The sequence below is a fragment of the Echiichthys vipera genome, assembly GCF_963691815.1.
Source record: "Echiichthys vipera genome assembly, chromosome: 9".
Classification (NCBI taxonomy): Eukaryota; Metazoa; Chordata; class Actinopteri; order Perciformes; family Trachinidae; genus Echiichthys; species Echiichthys vipera.
In genome coordinates, this window is record NC_139834.1 from 18,918,011 (window position 1) to 18,940,814 (window position 22,804).

Sequence of the window (22,804 nt, forward strand, 5' to 3'; positions counted from 1 at the left end):
CCTGTTGTTTCTGAGATGGCATTAATTGCAGCATATATCCGTGAAGAGATACTTCTCACTCGATTTCTTTGGAAGCCTTTGACTGTATCTATAAACCTGTACTCACTAATATGCACTTTGGGCCAAGTTGTGACTATGCTGCATGACATTTCCTCTGACCTTTAACTGCCAGATAATGAAGATACTGAGCAAACACTTAATTGCAGCCTGTTTCTACGACACAATGTGTAACCTTGCTCTTATAAGCCAAAAAGCAGCAACTGCTTCAGTAGTTTAATCTCTCGCCCCAATCAGATTATTGTAGGCAAAGGGGTAGCTTGTAAGGCATGTGGTAGTATTTAGAGGAAAAATCATATTCTCGTATTTATATCTTCATTAATAGCCTTTTCTTGACGCTGTGTCTGCCAATTACTACAACATACTTTCACATAGATACACTATTCAAACTTCAAAAATGTTCAGTTTCTTTGATATCTTTAAAAATGTATCCCCATCAAAATGAAGTCAGTTCAGTTTAGCTTCTTCATACCTCAATGTTTTTTTTCTGGAATTGCAAGTTGATCTTTTTATTTCTGTTTGTCATAAATGATGTGCTTTAGGCCGAATGTGCCGGAGACACAGACTTCTGGCAATGGAGCATTCAAAGACAGTGGGAAGTTGAACTGAAATCTGAGCTGCTTTCAGCACACGCACATTAACTAACCATAAGAACTGACCCTTCGCACATCTTTTAGCAGCAAACACATCTTTGATATTCTAACTGCTTTCATCTCTTTCTCTTTGACTGACTTTCAGTCTTTAACTGACATATAAACGGCTGTACTACACTACATCTGACACTTAAGTTGTTTACAGGAAAACACACTTCAACTTTCATTTTTGTGCTGCTTTCAGTACCTCTAAGTTCTGTTGCTTTCATCTCCTACACTTCAGCTGCTCTTATCTTTTATTGTCACAGTTTAACTACATTCAGCACTACAAATAGCTACCAACAGGGAACAGACTCAAAACTGAAATGCTTTCAGCAATCATGAGACTTGAACTGATATCAACTGCCTTCGGCTTTAACGCTTAACTGACACATCAGCTCCTTTCAGTGCTTTAACTTCAACTCCTTTAATCACATTTTCACCTGTTTACAGTGTTTGCACCTCTACTTTTGAGTGTGAGCACGCTTCATTTTCTTCAAAACATTTCTTTTTATTTATCAAAAGCCTCAGTAGTGACAAAGTGAGAGAAAAAAAAACTACAAAAACAATACATTAGAAACTGCATCTCTTGGTTTGTGGTTTGGTAATAATTCATTTTAATCACTTGACATTCACATAATGTTTTAGTTGGCAGCACCTGCAGACAACAAAGCGGTCACGTCTAGCTCCGCATCTGTGAGCTGTTCTATGCAAGTGCACACGGAGAGAGCTTTCTTTCTTTGCCAGTTCACTTGCACATCATTTTCACTGCAGCAAACAAAGAAGGAGCCTTTGTGGTCCAGATATTAAGTTTGTTTCCTAAATATATTGATCACAGTTGGGTTTTAACCGTGTATGCCTGTAGATCTGTGACCAACTGTGTTACAAAGATGTTTGTCCATATAAACTGGACTGACAGGATACTGTTGCCCAACTTTTACAGTGCCTGCAGGCAGCCAACTAATGGCAATGCAACTTAAAACTAATATTGTGTTTATATATGTGTTGGTTGTTGAATCTTTTTATTTTATTTTATGTAGTGGAGGTTTTTGTGTTTTCAGTGAATTCCTTGTTGTTCACCACTGTTTGCCTTACAAGGTACTGTATTGTATCTTTACTAACTTTCCTGTGATGTCAGCCAAAGACACATTAGAAACAGACATATAACTTGAATCTATTATTCCGTCATTTCTAAGTCTTAATTGAGCCCATAATCGAGTGATGTGTTTTGTTACGCTGCCCTCTTGTGGCGGAGGAAAGCCTCTGCTCAAAGAATGCTGTCTCAATTAGTACCAAATTATTTCCCCTCATCTCACTTTCACAATACTGAGCAAGGCTCTTTGTATTGTTTCAATAACGACAGTCATGCACAAAAGCTCTTTTGGCTCACGAGTTGCATTCACCACCAAGTATGCTTTTGTGATTCAGGGCCACTGAATATTTTGTACCATAATAAATCTTTTATGAAATGTAATTGATGCTTTAAAAGTAGATTTGGGTTTTGGATTATTTCACTCGTTAGTTATGTGGATATTTTAAGGAACTTTATGTTTGAGCAATATGTTGAAATCATTTTTATGTCCCTTGATAATGACCTGTGTTCTGTTTGATGTTACGTTTTTGTTGCAGCGAATGCATTTATGGGTAAAGCACTGTTTTGTCACGACTCTGGCGCCTGAATTTGTGAACTGATAGTTTAGACAATATTCTTAACCAATCATAGATATCCTGTTCAAATTCTTTAGAGTTCATTTTTTAGCCTTGTAACAGTGTGCAGTCAGCTTTAATAAACTGACATGTGCCTCAAGTCTGTTCTCGTGTGATTCAGACGACTCGGAGCAATAAATGCACTGATACCACGCTGACTTCTCTCTCTCTGCAAGGAAAACACCCACAAGCTGCAACATCGTTCACATGTTTTATTGACACGTTATTTAGACAAACAGAAGTATTCATCTATATTATTACATTTATTTTCATCTTGGGTTTAAAAGTAGACCACACAAATGCTTGTAATTGTTTTACTTTAAAGAAAAAAAAAGAGTCTACATTGACATAATTTCAGATTGTAAGTCAAAGCAAACAGGTTACTTACAGTAGGTGACACTTGATGGCGTTTATTGGGCCTGGAAACAAACTGATGCTGCTGTCCAGTGGAACTCTGTGTAAGAAACATACAAACGTGTTTTTATCTTTTTAATTCACAGCGTCAATGATTTGAAAATGCTTGCTAGTGCAAGTTAACGCTTGTTTTAGATATTTAAATGCTGATCGACATAATGTCCAAGTAAGTGCAAGTGTGGCATTGTAGTCGACACATTTGTGACCTTTGTAGATTACGGTTTGAAGAAAATCAGATGATCTTTTAACGGTATCACATGAAACCGACAAACGACAGTGAAGATGTGATGATCGTACGATGCCGTATTTGACATCAGACTCATTTACAAAATGTTGACATGTCTTACCAACACTGGCACAAAATTATAATTTGGTAGTTTTAGAAAGAATTATAGGGAGGAACCCTAATCTGGAAAATCTGGTGAGACTTTAAGGAGACGCGGTATGACGTCATGCACTGTTTTGATTTTTGAATTCCTCGTCTGAACACCGTGAATTAAAACGCTCCAGAACTTTCCATGCATCATATAGCTGCTTGATATGCGGATGAGTGAATATTTAGTTGCTCCTTACATTACGTGACACTGTGGCAGTATGACAAACAGCACATGGATTTGAATAAAAAGTATACTGGTATCAGTGGCTGTCAGATTGATCATTTTATTTTCACAAGCTACATTTCGATTGCTAACTAGTGTGATGAATTCATATAGTCCGGGACTTGGCCTCCTTTAAATCTCACATTAATATTTTCATTAACTGGAAGGCATCGTTTGTGGCCTGGGGTCATCTCCTAGTACAAAAGACAATTTTGTGCTAGAAGCCATTTTTATGTGCTTATACTTCCTTTAAATTACATTTGCCTCACTAATATGAATACTTTCGGCTTGAACAATAGTCTAATACAGGTTTCTTTTAGCAGGGTCGATAACATTATCTATGATCAGGAGTGGCTTACTGACAATGTTCAACATGGATGAATGGGAGACTTAAAAAAGAATGAAGAAGCTTTAAGATGTGAAACAATTACGCATTAAAACTGAGTTTTCTCACATCAAATAACCATATTACAAATAGATCACATTAACCTTTCTGGTAGTTTCTGTCTATTTTTTTCATGAAGGACATGATGATGAGTCTTTAAATGAATGACAGTAATCCCCACTTGGTTTTACATCTCCGCGAAAACTAAATGTGCAGTATTTTATCCCATCTAGGCAGGGGATTCAACAGCTGCAGTAACTGTTAAATTTCAACCCTTTACATCAATTTAGCAATGAATGTAAACAACCACTTCTGCATGAGTATATTATCAAAATAGTATACTTTGGGGTATTAAAATGTTTACTATTTAAAACAATTATTTTTGTTTTGTTGATTCTCAAGCTTGTGATGGGAGCAGTACTAAAGACAAGGTTATTGAGGGCAGTAAATGGTAGGCATACGCCAATCTGATTTTTTATACCTGATCACTGATTGAGACCTGATACCAGTGTTTGCTTAGTCTGTATGTTTGTCTGTATCTGGAAGTGACTGGAATATTCTTTTTTAATGTATAAGGCAAAATCAGGCTTGACTTAAACATTGCTTTGACAAAGATAACTAACATGACTTTGTAAAACAAATGTAACAAATAAATGCATAGATATAAATTTACTGAATTATTTATTAATATATATAATAAATCTTAGTAAAATAAACCGTCAAGATTAACAGGATTTACAATTCAAGGGTGTGTGTATACTGTATATAGTATACAAAAATATAACTAAATTAAAGAGGTTGTCCCCACTGTCACCAAGGCATCCAGGTATTTGAGTCAGCATCAGCCCAATATTTGATAACAGTATTCGGTCGGTGCATCCCTGGTAAATGGTCCGGTTATCTTACACAATTGGATTTATGTCAACTGCCATACGTGGAAATAACCTCAGTAATGACTTTGGCTGATAACTAGTGTGCCATTTTGCATTTGTTATTGTAAAACATGTGGTGCTGACACTATTTACTTAAATGTCACTCCAAGCAACTGATTATGTGCAGTACTAGCATGTCATTCAACACCTCAACACACATCCCTCCATGTGTAACACTGCACTTATGCTACTGCGTCGAATGTTTTCAACACCCGTCATTCGTATTTTTATTGTTACTGTATTATACCTCACATAGCTTATATCTCGTGGTTGCTTATATTCTGTACTTTATTTTATTAATTCCAATACATGCCGTATTTAGTTTTAGTCATTGCAAATAAGTGTGAAAAATAGAACGCACCATTTCAGTACGCACCTGCACATTTTTTTGTGCCTGCACAATGACAATAAAGTTCTTGAAGTTGAAGTTATACTTACCACTGCTGCCTAAGCCACCGATACAGCCCTGGCAGGCAGTGCTTATTCTCCTTACTCACCCTCATGTCGTTTCTAAACAGCAGTCATACAGTGATGCCAGCTCTGTCCTGGCTGTCTGGTGTGCATGAGTGTGATTTGTCAGGTAGACTGTGAGAGGAAAGCAGCAGCTCCGTGGTCCTCAAGATGGCAATGTTTCACTAGTGACGTAAGGGGTCCTTCTCAGCACAGAACACAGCATTTGTTTTCATACTACTATGACTAAAATGGATGGTAGGAGGAAATGGAAAACTTTCTTTCCTGTGTAAAGTGGGCCTTAAATTTATAAAAGGGCACTGGCAAAATAAACAGGTGTCCTAGAAGAATTTGGGGGAGGGTCCCGCAGTGTGGATTCCTTCCAGCAGTGTTGAAAAGAGTTAACAATTTGGTCTGTTTGTGTTTCATTTCCATGCTGCAGCGGACCTCAGATGACGATGGAATACACACACTTCTTGACTTCTTCAATCAGACGAGAACACAAAGACGAGGGAAAACAATATTCCTAGCTGCCGTTTGGGCCAAATCCTCTTCCCTGAGTCAAACTTTAAGTCAAATCAAATCATAACTGGGTAAAGTATAATAAGGACAAATCAGCCCAGTGGTTCAGCTTGGTCTCTGCAGTGAGACAGCTTGAACTGTAGATGCTATGGAAATTTCAGAGTGTTGTCACCCACAATCACTCGAGCAGAGCGTGTGACAGCCGGTGGTGGGATTTCCTCAGCTCCTATTCAGAACCAGGAACAATGCACACGAAAAACCTTTAGAGTAATGAGCAGGGAAGACAACAGGATACTGGCAGGTGTCGCTGTTTGCTCCCGCCCTCCACTCTTGAACTGCACCGTCTGCATCTGCCACCGCTTCACACTGCAAACTCGCTGTAAAGAAGAGGCATTGGAGGCTCCTCGATCCTGGTCAGGTGTTCACATGCCAACAGGAAACGTTGAGGGTATAACAGGATCATAATAATTTATGACGGGCAACTTAGGAGCTGAGAACAGGCTTGTCAGCGAAAAGCGATCCTCACACGATACGAGGGTCTCTCTTCACTGGTGCTAAACAAACTGCATATTGTCTCCCTTTTTCGTGTGCAGAAACAAAATTTCAAGTGACAACTCCTCGGAAACACAATAAGGTATGGCAGCGTGTTTCTTCAATTCACTTCCATCGAAGAAACATGTTTCCCTTCAAATGAACAATTTATTGATAATCGGTCACATTAAGTGCCCAAACGCACTTGCAGGTATGTGAACAGCTTCGCACGGGCTCTACGGATTTTCCTTTTCCCATGACATCAACGTGTACATTGCTCAATTTTCCATTTAAAACAGAAGTCATCACAGGTGCAGATGGGATACACAACTTAAAGGTTGCCTCATTAGTGAGGACTCACAAACACGTTCTCTGCAGAGGTTTTCAGCTCTGCACTCGTCTCCTCAAAAGTCCAACGTTGAAGTGGGTGTGACGTTCACACCTTACAGTTTCTGACATATTAATGTTTTCAATACACATTAAACCAAACTCAGCAAATTATAACTCGGGGTGGGTTCCTATTGCATGACAAACATACAATGGCAAAAGAAAATATGCTAAGTAGGTCTTGTGAACATGTTGCAGGCATGAGTAAAATAGTGTCCAATTAATACCTCTAAATTTAAATTCAAACATGAACTGTTGAAAGTATTTCTAAAACTTTAAACTCACACAGACTGAAGACATAGCAGGTTTTTGTTACTTTGTACCAACATACTACTGAATATTACTATTTTTGGAGGACCCACTGGTTTCAGAGCAATAAATGAAACAACACAAACTCTCTAAGCTTTTTTTTATCCATTACTACTGTTGTTTTTCATAAATCACATTACACAACCATTTCTAAGGTAGGGATGCACAAAATAAAATATGATGTAAAAAATATGAAAAACATGTTAGTATCTGCTTTGCTATGCTATGCGTGTTGTGTTACGGGCTGTTCCCTGGTCAAAAATCTCACACCACTTAGTGTTCAGCATCCCTTAATGGAGCTGACATAACAATTTAGTGTAACCAGTGGACACACACTGTCTATCATCATATGTTGCAATTTGGTGTCCAAATGTTAAGGAACACCAATAAGATACTCTCATTTCCAAACCATGAAACTGTTGACGTAATTTGTCATTTTTCCGACAGGATTCCAATAAAGGTGACTGAATTTTGTGAGCTGTATCGAGACACGTTTTAACAGGCACCCTTCAAAATGTTTTCCAACTTTGAGAGTAAAAACAAGGCCAGTGTGAGTCCATCAGAATTAAAACACGTTGCAAAACTCTTCTTCACTACGCCACACTCCCTTCACCAAGGTATTTTAAGCTATCTTGTTGTCATCAGGGTGGACACCTGACGAAGGCAAGGTAGCCGAACATATCTGTGGAGTGCAGTGAGCTGGAGAGGAGTTGTGCGACATGTTTTGACCTTTAAAACGTTACCGGGATTATTTTTCCTGATTAACTTTGTAACTGCAGTATCGTTCACTACACCTTTACTGAAAACCTTCAATTCAAAAATGTCATGCAGATCTTTGTCTCCAGCCATTAAAGAGTGATTGTAGTAAAAACTATTATTGAACCGTAATACAAAGCTTTCAAAAAGGATGTTTTCCCATTCTCGTCATGTATCATCAGGAGGCAGACACAATAACGCCTATACAATCTGAGGCAATACAGTATAATAGCCCAGACACAAATATGACCTTTGTTGAGTTTTTAATTTTCTGCTTCTGTTATCACTGTGTCAGGAAGGTGTGGCTTCAACACTAAAGCAGCTTGTGAGGTCATTGTTTGTAGTTTTATTGTAGAGGAGGCGTTATTGTGTCTACTCGATGCATGTCTCAATTCTTGTCGTAGAGTTGTTTAGCAAAAATTTAAAACCAAAATGAACAAACTGAAATGTGTTCAACAAATGCTCCTCATATTTTACTGTCTTCTGACTTTTGAATTACTGCAGGTCTATGACTTTGTGATCAATTTAAACACCCTTTAAATCAATTTCAAAAACACACGTCCTTTTAGATTTGTAGGAGGGCATTGTTTGTACTTTTAGTGGATTACATGGCAACATACAAAGACTCAAGAAACATACTAGTGTACCCCTTAATGCAGAACACACAGCATGCAATAGTTACTGACATACAGCAGATTTTTTTTTTTTACACCACTTGAACTTAGTGTGTTCGGATTTTTTTTAAGATGCTCCACGAACCACAATCATGACCAGATAGTCCTCTTCACTTTTAGCCAGAGCTTTGGCAGAGGAATCCAGGAACTGCTGGGAGAAATCACAGGGAGGGAACGCATGAAGGACCCCTGTGTTGTCTTTATCTCTGCTCCCTCCCACAGGCAGGCTGATGACTCCAGCTGCTTGCTTTTGGTTGAGGTAGGACACCAGGTTGCGAAGCGGCCGTTGAGTTGAGGCTGCCGGGTCAGATGAAGATGAATCCTCTGTGGTCCCTGGAACTGCCAGCAGGATGGCGTAGCCACCAGGACCCGCCGCCTTGATGCGCCGGGACACCTCATCAAGCTTGGGCTGGTCCAGACGGAGGCGCTGTGTGATCTTTAGCTCGCTGACCTGCCTCCCCGTTGTGCCCTCGACAAGGAGGTTGCTGGCTACGTTGTGATCGCCCTCCAGCAGGTGCATGTTGGCTGGGAAGTTGCTGTTCTTGAGCAGCAGCATGCCATGCCAGGCCAGACTGAGTTTGGTTCCATCTGGTTTGGACGGCTGGCCTCCCTTGGAACTGCTCTCCGAACGCTCTCTTTTGACTGGCCCCTTACCACCTTCACCGGCTTTGCGTTTACGCTCTCCGACTGCTGGAATGCTGCTGCTTGAAGGCCCCTTGTCAGACAGAATCTGGCTTTTGAGTCTCCGTTCAGCCCCACCTCTCTCCAGGCTGCTGTGGCGTTCTCGTGGTGGGGAGGGTCTCTCGCCCCGCAGAGGGCGCTCTGAGTCACTGAAGCGTCCATCTCTGCTGCTACTTCCAGGACTGCCATCTGGAGAAGTACGCCTTCGCCTTACTGTCCTCTCTGTGCTGTCAGGGGAGTGGTCTATTTGGCGTCCGTCCTCCATTATACGGCGCTTGCGTGCAGGTTCTCGCCCTTGTAGCTCTCTTTCCAAAGACCAGGGCTCTCGTGCCCGCCGTTCACGTTCCAAGTGCTCAAGAGGCTCAAAGGGTGAGGCACGCACCCGATCACGAATAGCTGGGTTGGGCCACTCTGTTCCAGGAAAGAGCTCTCTCTCCCTGAAGTGAAGCGCCGGTGGAGTCCGTTCCCTGACTCTCAGAGGTTCAGGCGCGGCACGGTGGACAAATGATTCAGCCACCATGTCAAACGGTGGTATTGGGAGAGGCTGCAGGAACTGCTGCTGGTAACGATGCTCAGTGTCAGCAAAGTCTACTCGAAGTCTTCTCTCTGGACCTCCCAGCGGGAAGCCCCTCATGTGTGTGCATGCCGCCTGTGCAGCGTCCAAACTTTCATACTGAATGTAGGCCCAAGTGTCCCCCTTCCTGTAGTCAATGGTCCTTATAGTGCCAAAGCGATCAAACTCTCTTGCCAGGGCCGCCAGAGGAACCCAGGGTCCAAGCCCACCCACCCACAGGCGCGTGGTGGGAGTAGCTTTCCCATAACCTATTTTTATGGGGTTGTGGCCAACAATTTTGCCAGACATACTCAGCTTAGCCCGGTGAGCCATGTCAAGATTCTCAAACTTCAGAAATCCATACGTGCTGATTTGTCCCCGTGTGGGTCTCTTAATGTCCACTTCTGTTATGACCCCAAACCTGTCAAAGGCTCTCCTGAGGTCCGCTTCTGTCACAGTTATGTCCAGATTGCCTAAAAACAACGTCCTATTGGCTCTTTGGTCATCTTCTGGAGATATAAAATCCTCCTCTCGAAAAGCTGCTCGCTCTGCAATGAAAGCTGGGCGTGCCCTGGCTTCAAACAGGGCGAACTCCCTGTCCCGCTCCAGCTCTCTGGGCAAAGGGGGCGGTGGGGGAGGGGGGAGCCGTCCCAAGGCGAGCTGCTGCAGCCGGTAGTCTCTGTATCCAAGCCCAGTGGGCGAGAGAGGTCTCTGCAAATGTCTGTGGCTCTGAGCTGCACCATACAAGTCCCTCTCCACTGGGGAGCGGCTTCTCCTCCTGTTTATGTACACCGCCTCAATTTTCAGCGGACGGTCGTACAGCACCAGCCGTCCCCGCGCGTGCTTGGCAGCTCGGGCGTCCTCCGGCTTCCTGAAATTCACAAACGCTATCCGCTCGTCGTTGCTGCGGCTTATCTTCACGCTCACGTCTCCAAATTTTTTAAACTCGTGAAAGAGTCCGTCCTCTATGTCTTCGTCGCTCAGCTGGGTGCCGAGGTCGCTTATTTTGAGGGTTTTGTACTCACTCTCGGCGCCGGGCGGCTGCACACGCGGCTCCCCCCGCGAGGTGACCCTCGGTGAGGCTAAATCCAGCGTCAGGCTCAGGCTGTGGTTTTTACCCACGGAGCTGGCGGCTGCAGACTGACAACCGTGGTTATTTCCAGTCCTACTGTGACTGTCGAAGTCCCTGTCTCTTTTGTCACCGAGCAGACTTCTTCTCGTCGAGCCGCCGTCGCTTTTGGTGGAGCTGTTTCCATTATTACTCCCACTGGAGACGGACAGAGCCCCCATTTTCTTGCTGGTCGGGTGGCATCCTCCCCGGTCTCGTATATCATCCAAGGCCCGGGAGCGTTTTTTAATCGGCGACCGCTCTTTACCTTTCATTTCAGTCCACACGGAGCCGACCCTTGGGACACCTGGGCTGTTTTTTTCGTTGTTATATCTCAAACTTAGTGCTGAAAATGATTGAAATGTTAACCCGATTTATTCACTGACCCTGCGACAAAACAACAACAGTCGCCATTTTGTAAAGATTATCGCGAAGGCCCGCCCCCTTCCGCCTGATTGGGTTAAAAAGTGGGTGGAAAACTTTAAAGCGCACGTCAATCATCCACTTAGACGTTTACATGTTAATGTGTATTTATGCATTTCTTCACTTTTTGTGACTAAGTGAAGGCGGTGGAGAAAATAACTGGAACCATTTTCCATGTACCGCGATTCAACACTAACATATTCGGTGTCACAGCACTAAATATAAAAGATAACAAGATAATTTTATTCTACAAAGAACGGTGGAAGTGCTGTCACTTGCTTTTGCAGACACCAAAATCCTTTAACATGACTCAATAATCACATTATTATATATGTTCAATAAATACTGTGCTAGAAATGATTAAACAAAATGTATTCATCAATATTACATTTTATGCAATTGATTTAAAATGCCAAGTTCAAGTAATTGACTTTGATCATACTTGGAAGTAGAGCCATACATTTAATTGAAAAATACTTTTTCTCACGAGTGTACACACACGAACACACATATGTATGTATATATATATATGTACATGTATAATATAGATATATATTATACATAGGTCTATATTTAAAGATGTACAGTTTGTGGCAAGGCTTTGTGAATGTGTCATTTGAAGTCTCATCATTTTTTAGCTGCTCTTGGTTTTTTTTCTGTTGTCCATCCCCAGTCAAATTACGAGCGGCACACCCACTAAATATTTTAACGTCCACATTTTGTGACTATAAAACAATTTTAGAATTTCACAGGAGGGAAAACAAAACGATCACAGAAACTTTTTTACGTAGGTCGACCTAATACCACAAGGTGGCAGTATCTGACAGTAGCTCGTCAGACACAGTAGCATCTTAACCTTTCACTAATCCATAAAAATTACCTTGGATAGGAAAACTGATGATCAACAAGTTTTAATGCAATATCTCTATAACCTCTAAATTGCCAATCTCAGGTCATAATTGTAGGAGTCTTGTAAAGATGAAACATGTATTTAACAGCCTTTTATTGGCCTTATTAATACGCCTATAGGTATTGTAGGTCAATTGGATAGTTTTTAGGCATTTTGATAAGTTACTTATGAGTTTCCTTTTTGGATTAATAAGTTTAAAACTAGATTTAAAATAGACTACTCTCATTTGGCATTTTTCTTGTCCTTTATGGGAGTTATTTACCACTCATTTCCAGGTCAATCATGTGAAAATAAAATAACACTCAGCTGAGTTTAAACACTTTTTGCACCTCTGGATAGGCGTAAATACTGCACATGTTATGCATGCTTCACAATTAAATGCAAACACTCAACTTAGTGTGGCACTGTGTCTTTTTTAGAATCAGAAATACTTTAATAATCCCAGTGTTATTTCCTGTGTAGATGATATAAATTAAGTTCTCTACTTATAAATGTCTGGAAGTAGCCAAGAACTCCCTCTGTTTGACTGTGTTAGTGAGTTAGCCACACTGTGCTGCCATATTGTTTAGCTTGGTCATATTAATGCTGTTCGCTTACTTCAAATACAAGGATCTGTTGTGTCACAATAGCTGCACTTCAAGGCCAAGATAAATCTTCTAGAGATCAAAGCGAAGAACAGTGGCCAGAAGGCAGCTGTACAGATTTTAATGAGCATTAAATCATATTTTTTGTCCATTAATGAGGCTAGGGGGTATAGTAATTTCCAGACTCGAGTGACAGTCTTCACCCAATGACCCTTACACACATAGTGATGCTTAGTTATTATAGGCCCCCAGCATTATGCACTCTTAACTCAACATTTTTCATTTCATTTCTGACAAATCGTATTAAGGCCTTTGCAGCCTGATATATTGGGGTGATACAGATCAAAGCCTACACCACACCACCTTTACTTTAATGGCAACTTAATCAAAACCTAAGACTGTAAGATGAGATGATTAGTTTGGTAATGTTTTTAAGTGGAATAAACCATACTGCATTCATACTGTTGTTACTCAACTGCGTGTTTTGAGAGTTAACATATCAGACACTGAGTTTCCTCTTTTGTTTAAGGACAGATACATTTGATTAACCTGCTCCCTATTTAAAAATAAATATTAAAATTGAGAGCTGATCCACCATCTGCTATTTCCTCAGCTTTCCTAAAGATGGCCATCTCCTCAATCCCTTATCCCCACTGACAGGCCTCCTTATCTTCTCCACTTAATCTGGGATTTAATCAGGGGGACTATGTAACTGCAGTAAGGGCTGCCGTCTCCCAGGGCCTGGCTGGAATTTGAAGCTGTGGGTGTGGAAAGTGTTTCTGATGGGTTTGTGCATTCTTCTATTGGAACCACATGTTAGCGGCTCACACAAAACCCAGGCACAGACCGAGGGAACGGCAGCTGATCCGCCCCAGCGTGGCTGTCACGGTGAAGCCAGTAAAGGGGAAGGAGAGCCAGTATATTCGCCCCGGAGCTATGTACATTTTTGGGGAGTAAGTGGAGCTTGGAAGGGCTTTGTCCACTAGTGGAACTTTCTTTTTTTTCCCAATTCAAGTTGCATTCTCAATCTCTCACAGTATTGAAATGTTTGCACATCTGACATGAATATGTTGGTATTTGGTAATTTACACCAGATGGGATGGTACCATGCAATTCAGTGTTTCCTTGACAATAAAGTAAATTGTTTGGGGTAAAGCACAACAAGGAGATTTCCTGAAAACAATTATTAGGAATGCATGCAGTATACATGAGAGATGCCACAGAAATATATTTTGTGACGTATTCTTCTTTAAAAAGACAGCGATACATACTTTTTTTTTTTTAAATAAAAGAAAGCAGACTTCAGTGGATATCACCAAACAAAACACAGTCTAAGCCATGGTAACCCCAACTTCTTCTATTAAACTGTAAGTCATTACCCAGTTCGTCGGGTTTACCACCGAAGCCAGATGTGAATGAGAACTGCCTCAATGTGAAGCCATCTTTCTGCGGGAGGCTCTTTTCTTTATCAACAGTGGAGTGTGGTCACTCAGTTAGCTTTCCATTAATGAACCTGCCACCCGCTTCTGATACATGAGGTGCTACCTGAAGGCCTCTTGAGGTGCGGCCAAGTGCGCAGCACACATACGGTCTCCGTGCACTTTCCAAATACAAAGACTCTTACTTCCTGAACACCAGAAATATTTGTTTATGGCAACCACAGCCCGTGAAGCGTTTCTTTTTTTTTTTTGCCTCACAACCACATTCAATATGTGACACAGACTTTTGGTTGGCTCTTTTTTGGTTATCATTTTTTAAAAGAATCAAGTCAAGCCTAAAATAATTCCTGCTGAGATTGATTTTGTTCTGTTTTCTTGATGTCTTTTCCCCAAATAGTGATTTAGACAGAAAATTTAGATGGAGGCCTTTATTACTGGTCACACTATAAAGCACAAGAGACAACAAAAAAAACAATGATTAATATGATAATTACAATTTATACATGCTTAAATAATTTTTCATCTTTGGTCTCAGCATTGTGATATCAAACTAAAACTGGAAACAATAAAGTTCATATTAATACACTGGGGGTTTCATGCTATATTTTCAAGTTGCCCTCAGTGTTCATGAAATTCATATTCCAAGATCTTCTGAGTTGTGAAAAGTCTCCAAGTTGGATTACATAAATGTTAAGTATTTGAGTCGTATGCTGAGCTGGGTGTGTACATCAGGGACTGTGTATGGGTCAGGGATGTAATATGCTTTGGCTCAGTCAGTGCATAATGTGGAACTGGCCCTGTCGTGGTCATGTCGGCCAGGAGAGGATGCTGCCTGGCTCTTTGGCTTTCATCCGCAGTGCCACGAGGCTCGTCGGCTTGTACTCGGTCTCGGGCCCCTCCATGGAAGGGGGCCCGAGGCCTCCTGGGAAGCTGTGGAGTGAATAGAGGCCGTTGATGCCCGGATGGTGAGACGGGTGGTGGTGGTGGTGGGGATGGCTGGAGTTTGCAGGCATGCCCATGAAGCCTTGCAGATTGCTGTGGGGGTGAGGGTACGGGCTCATGCAGGACGATGGGATGGAGTCTGCTCCTAGGACACAGCCAGCTCCTGAACCGCCGCCTCCTCCTGAAGTCGCCCCGGGCCACAGGTTGCCCTGCATCTGCATGGGGAGAGATTTAGGATGTGACACATTTGGAATTTCGATGAAATGAACATGGAAACGATTCATACTTTGCTGTGAACATCAAAACACAATATCTGCAAAAGTCAGACAGAGCTTGAAAAATAAATCAAGTTCTCACAGCAGGATCAGTAATTTATACCGCTTCAACTGCAACATGTGTGTCATGTGAGCTCTGCGGTAGCCTTTACCTGGTATGTGTCATGGCGAGGGAGAAGAGAGATATCATATGTAGCAGCAAAGTGATTGCGGACTTCCTGGATCTTTCCATAGCGTTCCCGTTTCCTCCACTTGGCTCGACGATTCTGGAACCAAACCTTTTAAATGCAAGAATAAAGTGCAACGGGGACATTTCAGAAGACAACAGGTATTGTTCAGGTCATTCTGCCTATAGCTATGAAAGAAAAAGTGTAACAAATGAGGTAGTTGCTCTAACACACACCTGAACCCGAGCCTCGGTGAGCTCAGTCCTCAGGGCCAGCTGCTCACGGGCGTATACGTCAGGGTAGTGCGTCTTCTGAAACACTTTCTCCAGCTCTTCCAGCTGAAAGGTGCTGAAGGTGGTGCGATTGCGCCGCTTCTTGTTCTTGCCCGATAAGTCGATGGAGTCGGCAATAGAGTCCCCCTGTAAACCGCTGCCCGGCTCTTTCATCTTGCCGCAACAGTCTGTGCCGATGCCAGGATAGCCCATGGTCTTTGGAGCTCCCTTCTCTCTGACTGAGACATGGAGGGTACACAGGGAAAGATAGACAGAATATTTCAAATGAATTAAATGCAAAGGATTATATTGTCAGTTCATCAGAATTTAGTTTGATTTAGACTGCTGTTAGGTTATCTTTAAAGCACCACTTTCGGTTATTTATACTGTGCAAATTTTACTAAAGATTTTAGCACTGTTGAAGTCTGATCTTGCGTCTTTGTCTGTCTGGAACCTGTTGTTGTTGCTGCCCATCTTGGCCAGGACACAGCTGGAAAAATGTATATGAAAAGTATATTTAATTCTATCTTAAGATTTTGTGGCTAATTAAAAGTTAGATTATATATATCTACCGTATATGAGGGTTTTGTATGGTTGCAGAACAATTCGTCAGAAACATCACTAACATGTCAGCAGCCTTTCAGAGGGTTACACAGATAAACAATGAAAAACATGAAAAATGCACGTTTGTACAGAAAAGGCCAGTGATGGAAGTTTAATCTCTCTGCATGTGAGGCACCAGTGCAAACAACTGAAGGATCAACCTCTGTCATTTTCACTGCAGGAAGGTTTCATTTGAAGACCAATGTCGTGTAATTCTGCACATTGTTACTAAATGAAAATTAAACACGGCATCGCAAACATTTTGTCTGAAAATCCAGTAACCTGCGTGTTTTTTTATGCTTCTCAATTTGTTTCCTAAATTCAAACTACCATAAGACGCTGAACCTTGACACTAATTCAGCCAAACAGCGCTTTTATTTAATTAGCTCAGACAACTCATAGTGAACTCTCAGTGAGTTGGTTTGAAATAAACCCATTAGGCTATAAGTAGATTTGATTTGTTACATTTAGAAATATAGAAAATAAATGTTTATAGGTTCACCTTCCAAACAGACATATCAATTTAGTCTATGGGAAACTGATTGCAATGCCCATGTCAAAATATTCACATTAAGAGTAAGCAAACTAGGATTATATGACAAATTTATATCTGATAAAGCATGTGATTATTTGAATAAATAATATACATTCAGCCGTAAGGGGAAATGTAAAAGCATTATTTCCCTTCCTGTTAACAGAGCATGGAAAGGGCTGCTCCCTCCTGCAGTGTTTAGAAGTTGTTGTCCATGTTCATTATGTTTAACCCTGAGCTCCAAAACAAAATCACTCTCTGTCGATCTGCAGGCACTCACTCTCACTGGGGGCAGCGGAGACATTACTCTGCTATTCTCCTAATTCAATATTGGACCCAACAGAGAGCACTTTTCATTGCAACATTAATTTCCTCGTGTCCATTAGATCCCACCTCACAACGCAGTTCATGCTGAAAATATACTCTGTTAAGGTTTCTAACTGGGGCCGCAGGAAGTTGTATAGCTTTTACCCTGTCAAACAGCCACATCCGCTCTGCCTCCAGTGTAACAGGAGATCTATGTGAAATGTAGGAAAACGCAAATAGAGGATAAATTCAAAATGCATTGGTCAGAATATCACGCTGTGAGCATGAGGATCAAGTCCAATAGACTGAAATGGAAGTGGTAGAAATTTAAGCAGCTTTTTCCCCAGGCCTCTTGCTCTGTAAATTAAGTTTTACAATTGGTGCAAAACGGTGCTTCAGTCTTTAAACATGTTTCATCCTGTTTCTTTTATGTGTGTGTGTGTGTGTGAGTATATATATATATATATATATATGTATAAACTGCAATTAACTTTAATGTTATTATAGCAGATGAATATAAAAAATAATATTAAAATAAAGAAATTAAGCAGTCTCAGCCTCTAACAAAGGATTCAGGTTGAGTTTATTCTGCTGCATTCACACACAAAAAAATAGTGAGGAAGTATTTTATTCTATTTTATAGAACAATAAGATGTATTTTGTATAGAGGCAAAAAAGTAATTTCGGACTGGGAACAAACATGTACACAGTGTACGAAGTGGAGTTTTTATGGTTTATACAAAACGGCCAACTAAAGCAGGGCACAGAACATTCTGCTGAGGGCTGTGCTATATTTTATAGTTTATTGGCATAAATAAGACAGATAGTTTGAATAATGGTGAAAGTTTTTGATATTCTACAGCCACGGTTTATTACACGCTTCAGTGGAGATGGTGACAATAGTAATCCTGCCGATATCGACATTAAAATCATATACGTGCATTATTTTACACATGATCCATAATGATGAAGAAAAAATAGAAATACATGGCAAAAAAAAGCATTATTATCAATAATCATGTTTTCAGGGGAGTTTACCTGGAGTTTGCACCCCGCATGTGGACCAGAATTTAACAACATAGCAAATAAAGTATGGAACATCTTACTGAAAATATGCAAGCGTTCAATCTCCCAAATAAGCTTTTTGGCGCTTTTTGTTGTAAACATAAATGTTTTCACTATTAAAAGAAGAGAAGAAAAATTGACTCACCCGTTAAAAAAATGTGCTAATTATGTATTACAATTACAAGAACTGATTGCAAACAATAACTTTGCAAACTTAAATAAAACTTCAAAGCGTGAAGATGGTTGAAGGGTTTTGGCCTGTCCCTCCTTCAATAAACTTTACTCCCACTGTAGACAAAACAGGAAGACAAGTCTGCCTTTGAAGGTGAACGAACCCAAACACGCAAATGAAGAGTAGTATGAGTGGACACGCGCACACACACACACACACGCACACACACGCACACACACACACACACACACGTACACACACGGTATCTATTTTGCCCATACATACATGCAGGCCCTATTCACTTACAGAAATATGTCATTTTAAAATAAATTTAAACCAACACTGAACAATTGTCAGTGCACAAGTTTGTGTTTGTGTGTGTGTGTGTGTGTGTGTGTGTGTGTGTGTGTGTGTGTGTGTGTGTGTGTGTGTGTGTGTGTGTGTGTGTGTGTGTGTGTGTGTGTGTGTGTGTGTGTGTGTGTGTGTGTGTGTGTGTGTGTGTGTGTGTGTGCGCGAGCAACAGAGGAATGGGTAAACCATAAATTCCTTCTCTTATTTAAACCCAATCTAAAAGAAAAGTTATAAAAGTCCACTTTAAAACAGGACAGTTGATATTGTTGTCATTACTAATTGTGAAAAAAAAGTCTATTGGCTCTTTGGCAGCGACATGAATCAAGCGGTTGTATATTATTCTGGACACAGATATCACAAAGACCTTATCAGCGCTCATATCCTCTGTTGCTTTGCAGAATCATCAACACCAATAAATAAAGTGAAAGACCACATCATTTCCTCAGGCTTTGGTTCAGCATATACAGTTGTTACTTTTCTTCCCAAGATGGACATTTACACACTATGTCTGACAGACTTTGAATACCGGCCTGCTTGCAAAATACAAATTAAATTCTGAAAATGTGCATATTAAGAGAATAAGAAGCAATTAAAAAAGCGAGCGTAAGGACTAAAATACAGAAATATTAAGCTGAATGTGGCCTGATGATACAACCAACTTGCTGCCAGGCTGACCTTTAACCTCTCTCACTTTGCATCAATGACTGTCAAGTGAAAGAAAACTTGCTGACATTTTTATCACAAACATGCTTTCATTTGCATAGCCAGTAAAACTCAACCAGCACTTCTGTATTAGTGGTAGTTGTGTCATTTCTTTTCTTACAAAATGTAACAAGGCACTGCAAAGCATTAAGACTATTATCCTATTTTATTCCTCCATTTATCCTTTCCCTTTTCTTTTTTTACACCCGCCTATCCCGCTGTGCATTTTTTAATTTTTGAAATGTGAAAGTTGGAAAAAAGAAAAACGCCATTAGGCTTATACAGTATATCCTTTACTGTATTTTCATGGTTCAGACAAACGTGTAAAAAACAAGCACAGATGATCGTTTGGTAATTAGTTGAAACGATCTTGGTGTTGCTCCTTTACTTTTACTCATCGCTCATTCGTTTTATTCTTTTTCTTTTTAGTTCTCTCTTACTCACCTTCCGAGTTGTTCTCATAAAACACTGGCTTGACGCTTATCGCTGTCCCCTTTTGATCCTGGCTTATACTCTCCAAGAACTTGCTGTGTTTGGACGGTGAGCCGGGCGGGTGGTTGGCGGAGGCAGCGCCGTGCGTAAAGTCCGCAGCATCACCGAACCTCCCCATGGCGGCGGCGTACAGATCTCCGCGCAGGCTGAGGCGGTGAGGAAGATGCGAGGGTTTCTGCAGCTCATCGCAGTGCAGAAAGGAGCCGGAGACGCTGTGCTCCAGTCTCGGAGAGTTTTCTGGCGTCCTCCTGCTGCTCTGCGAAGAGAAAGGCAAACATCTCTCTGTCTCCATCTTAAAGGTCCAGCAGGCACGGTAGACAACAGCGACTGGGCGCTGATAGTGTGGGCGCCTGAGTGAGAGAGTTTTTTTTTTCTCTCTTCTGTGTTCATGTCAAGTGGGTGGGATTTAACAGATCAGAAACAAAGACCCGTGAAACCGGGGTAGGAGTGTGTGCGTGCGTGCGTGCGTAAAAGAGAGAGAGAGCGAGGGAGAGAGAGAGAGAGAGGGGGGAGGGGGGTCTATTACAGCATCCAGCAGTCTGATATAATCCGCCAAAAATTCAATCACGTGTGGTTTCTGTCCCACCAATTAACCATTTAATTCCTATTTCATATATTGTTATGGGCCTAATCACTAAATCAAGCAGGACAGGATAAGCAGACAGCAGATGCACGCACGCACACACACGCACACACACACACACACACACACACACACACACACACGTACACACACACACACACACACACACACATACACACACACACACACACATACACACACACTATATTTTACGCACGGAAAGCAGAGCGAATAAAATCTTAAGCCCACGATCACACACTGTCTGTTATTCATTTATTTTTCTTTTTTTCATGGAGATTCTTCATTTCATTTTACTTTAACGCATTTCATTCTTATTTTTACACAATGAGACATAACGAGTCGGCCTAGATGTTTTCTTTTCGTATTATTTGTCAGACTTTTTCACTTTTCATTTATTTATTTCAATTCTTCGTGCACAATTAAGCACCCACGCTTGTATATAGGCCTATCTCATATATTCATTTATACCATAAGATACCGACGCATTATTTTGTCGCCCATAAACGCGCGTCCTTGTGCCGCTAAAGTAGAAAGGACAAGACATCGACAGCCTACATGCCACAAATTACAAAACTAACTCTGACACATTTCTGACCATTAAAAAAGAATAAAGGAAAAAATAAAGAATGGAAAAAAGTATAGAAGCTATTGCAAAACATACAAACCAAGGTCAAACTGATTTAGAAACGAATCCACACGCAAACATAAGAATTACATTTGTAAATATAAACACAATATATTTATTGAGATATTGTATTTAATTGTCCACTCACTGGGGTACAGGACTATTCTTTTCGCTGTCTTTGTTTTTGAACAGACATAAAGCCCAATTACCGTCATTTTCGTTGAAAATGCGTCTATTCATCACACGATGAATTTACCGTATTTATGCTGGTAAATGCAAAGCTAAGGCATTTTCTTGGCTTTTATCTCAATAAAATTAATTAAAATCTAAGACCTCTAAAACTGTAGCGACAATAATCAATTTAACGTTCAACAAAACGATTATTCGATCGACTAACTTGAGAAAAACACATCAAAGAAAATCAATGGTATAGACCCGAAATATATTGTCATTACAGTCATCAAACACAAATGCTCATTTTTCTACCGCACTGATGTGTCTGCATTTACATTTACAGTTCCCTTTGCCCATTCCTGTGAGCTCTTAAGTACGGTGCTGAAGTCTTGTGGTTTTACTGAATAATACTCAATGTCTTTTAGAAATGATGGAAACAGTAAAACAATAGTTATGAAGGTCATAATATTCCCCTTCTTGCAGTGAAATACAATTTTCATGAATTCAACACAATTCCTAAACCATTGTGGGGTTTTTACTTGACTCTCTTGACAACTGTTTTGATAAGAATCAATATCAAAAAATAATAACATCTAAGCATAAGCAGAGAAATATACTTTGCATGGCACAGAGCACAAGATGTGTTATTCATTTTAACCACAGCTCAAACCTGACTGAATATCCTCAGAAAGAGTTGGACTCGGCCGTAAGATAAAAGGCTTTTGATACTGACAAGTTATCTCCGATCTAGACAAACCTTATAAACACAGTGCACTTACCAGGTTCAGACACCGTACCGTTGGTTTTGGGGACATCTCACCATCTCTCTGGATACCTGAGGCCGCATGCTGCTCAGCTGATGGACAAGTGTGTAAACATGAAGTCCATTTGGGCTGAGAGGCCTCATAAGCTCCATTTGATTCCATCTCGAGCTCTGAAAAATCAAAGTGTCCACGGTATACTCGTTACAGATGCAAATTTAGGGAAAAAAAGGCCGTGCAATGATAAATATGGAGTTAAGATGGCATGTGAATGATGGCTCCAAGTGAGCTCAAATTCTCGCATCAATCGTTATTTTTCTAACTTCAGAATTTCAACGACAAATTGAAAAAAAGCAGAGTAACATAGCAACTGTTGTTGTATAAAAAAAAGAGTAAAACCAACACAAAAGCAAATTTGAGTTCTAATCAAAGTCTTATTCATATTCCAAAGTGCAGAAACTACATTCTTCTCTTTACCAAGAAACCTGTAAAAGTGTAGTTGTGAACAAAATGAAAATTCCAGTCTTCATGTGGACATAAATTGCAAAGACATGGCTGCTTGCAGGGGAAGGAAGAGCTCCTTCCACTTTAAAATGATTAGTGACCATAGATATAAGGCCTAATGACATTTATGGGGTAACATGACTTAGATTAACATGTTTAAGTCAGTGGAGCGTATAGAGGCTAAAAAAAGACCACACTCATGTT

At 40.7% G+C, this 22,804-nt stretch overlaps 2 protein-coding genes across 2 annotated transcripts; both read right to left on the reverse strand.

The window, feature by feature from the left end:
* Positions 1-5,897: 5,897 nt before the first annotated feature.
* rbm15 (RNA binding motif protein 15) lies at positions 5,898-11,085 on the reverse strand. Its single transcript, XM_083919643.1, has one exon. The coding sequence runs from the start codon at positions 10,970-10,972 to the stop codon at positions 8,423-8,425; it is 2,550 nt and encodes an 849-aa protein (XP_083775769.1). The 5' UTR covers positions 10,973-11,085; the 3' UTR covers positions 5,898-8,422.
* Positions 11,086-14,859: 3,774 nt separating this feature from the next.
* alx3 (ALX homeobox 3) lies at positions 14,860-22,261 on the reverse strand (the record flags this gene model as incomplete). Its single annotated transcript, XM_083919347.1, has 5 exons — positions 14,860-15,210; positions 15,423-15,548; positions 15,674-15,948; positions 19,885-20,188; positions 22,115-22,261. 5 exons carry the CDS (start codon positions 22,259-22,261, stop codon positions 14,860-14,862), a joined length of 1,203 nt encoding a protein of 400 aa, XP_083775473.1.
* Positions 22,262-22,804: the final 543 nt, after the last annotated feature.

What these genes read in the sequence shown, in the direction of transcription:
- rbm15 (XM_083919643.1), bottom strand. Translation starts at nt 10,972, where the DNA reads ATGAAAGGTAAAGAGCGGTCGCCGATTAAAAAACGCTCCCGGGCCTTG.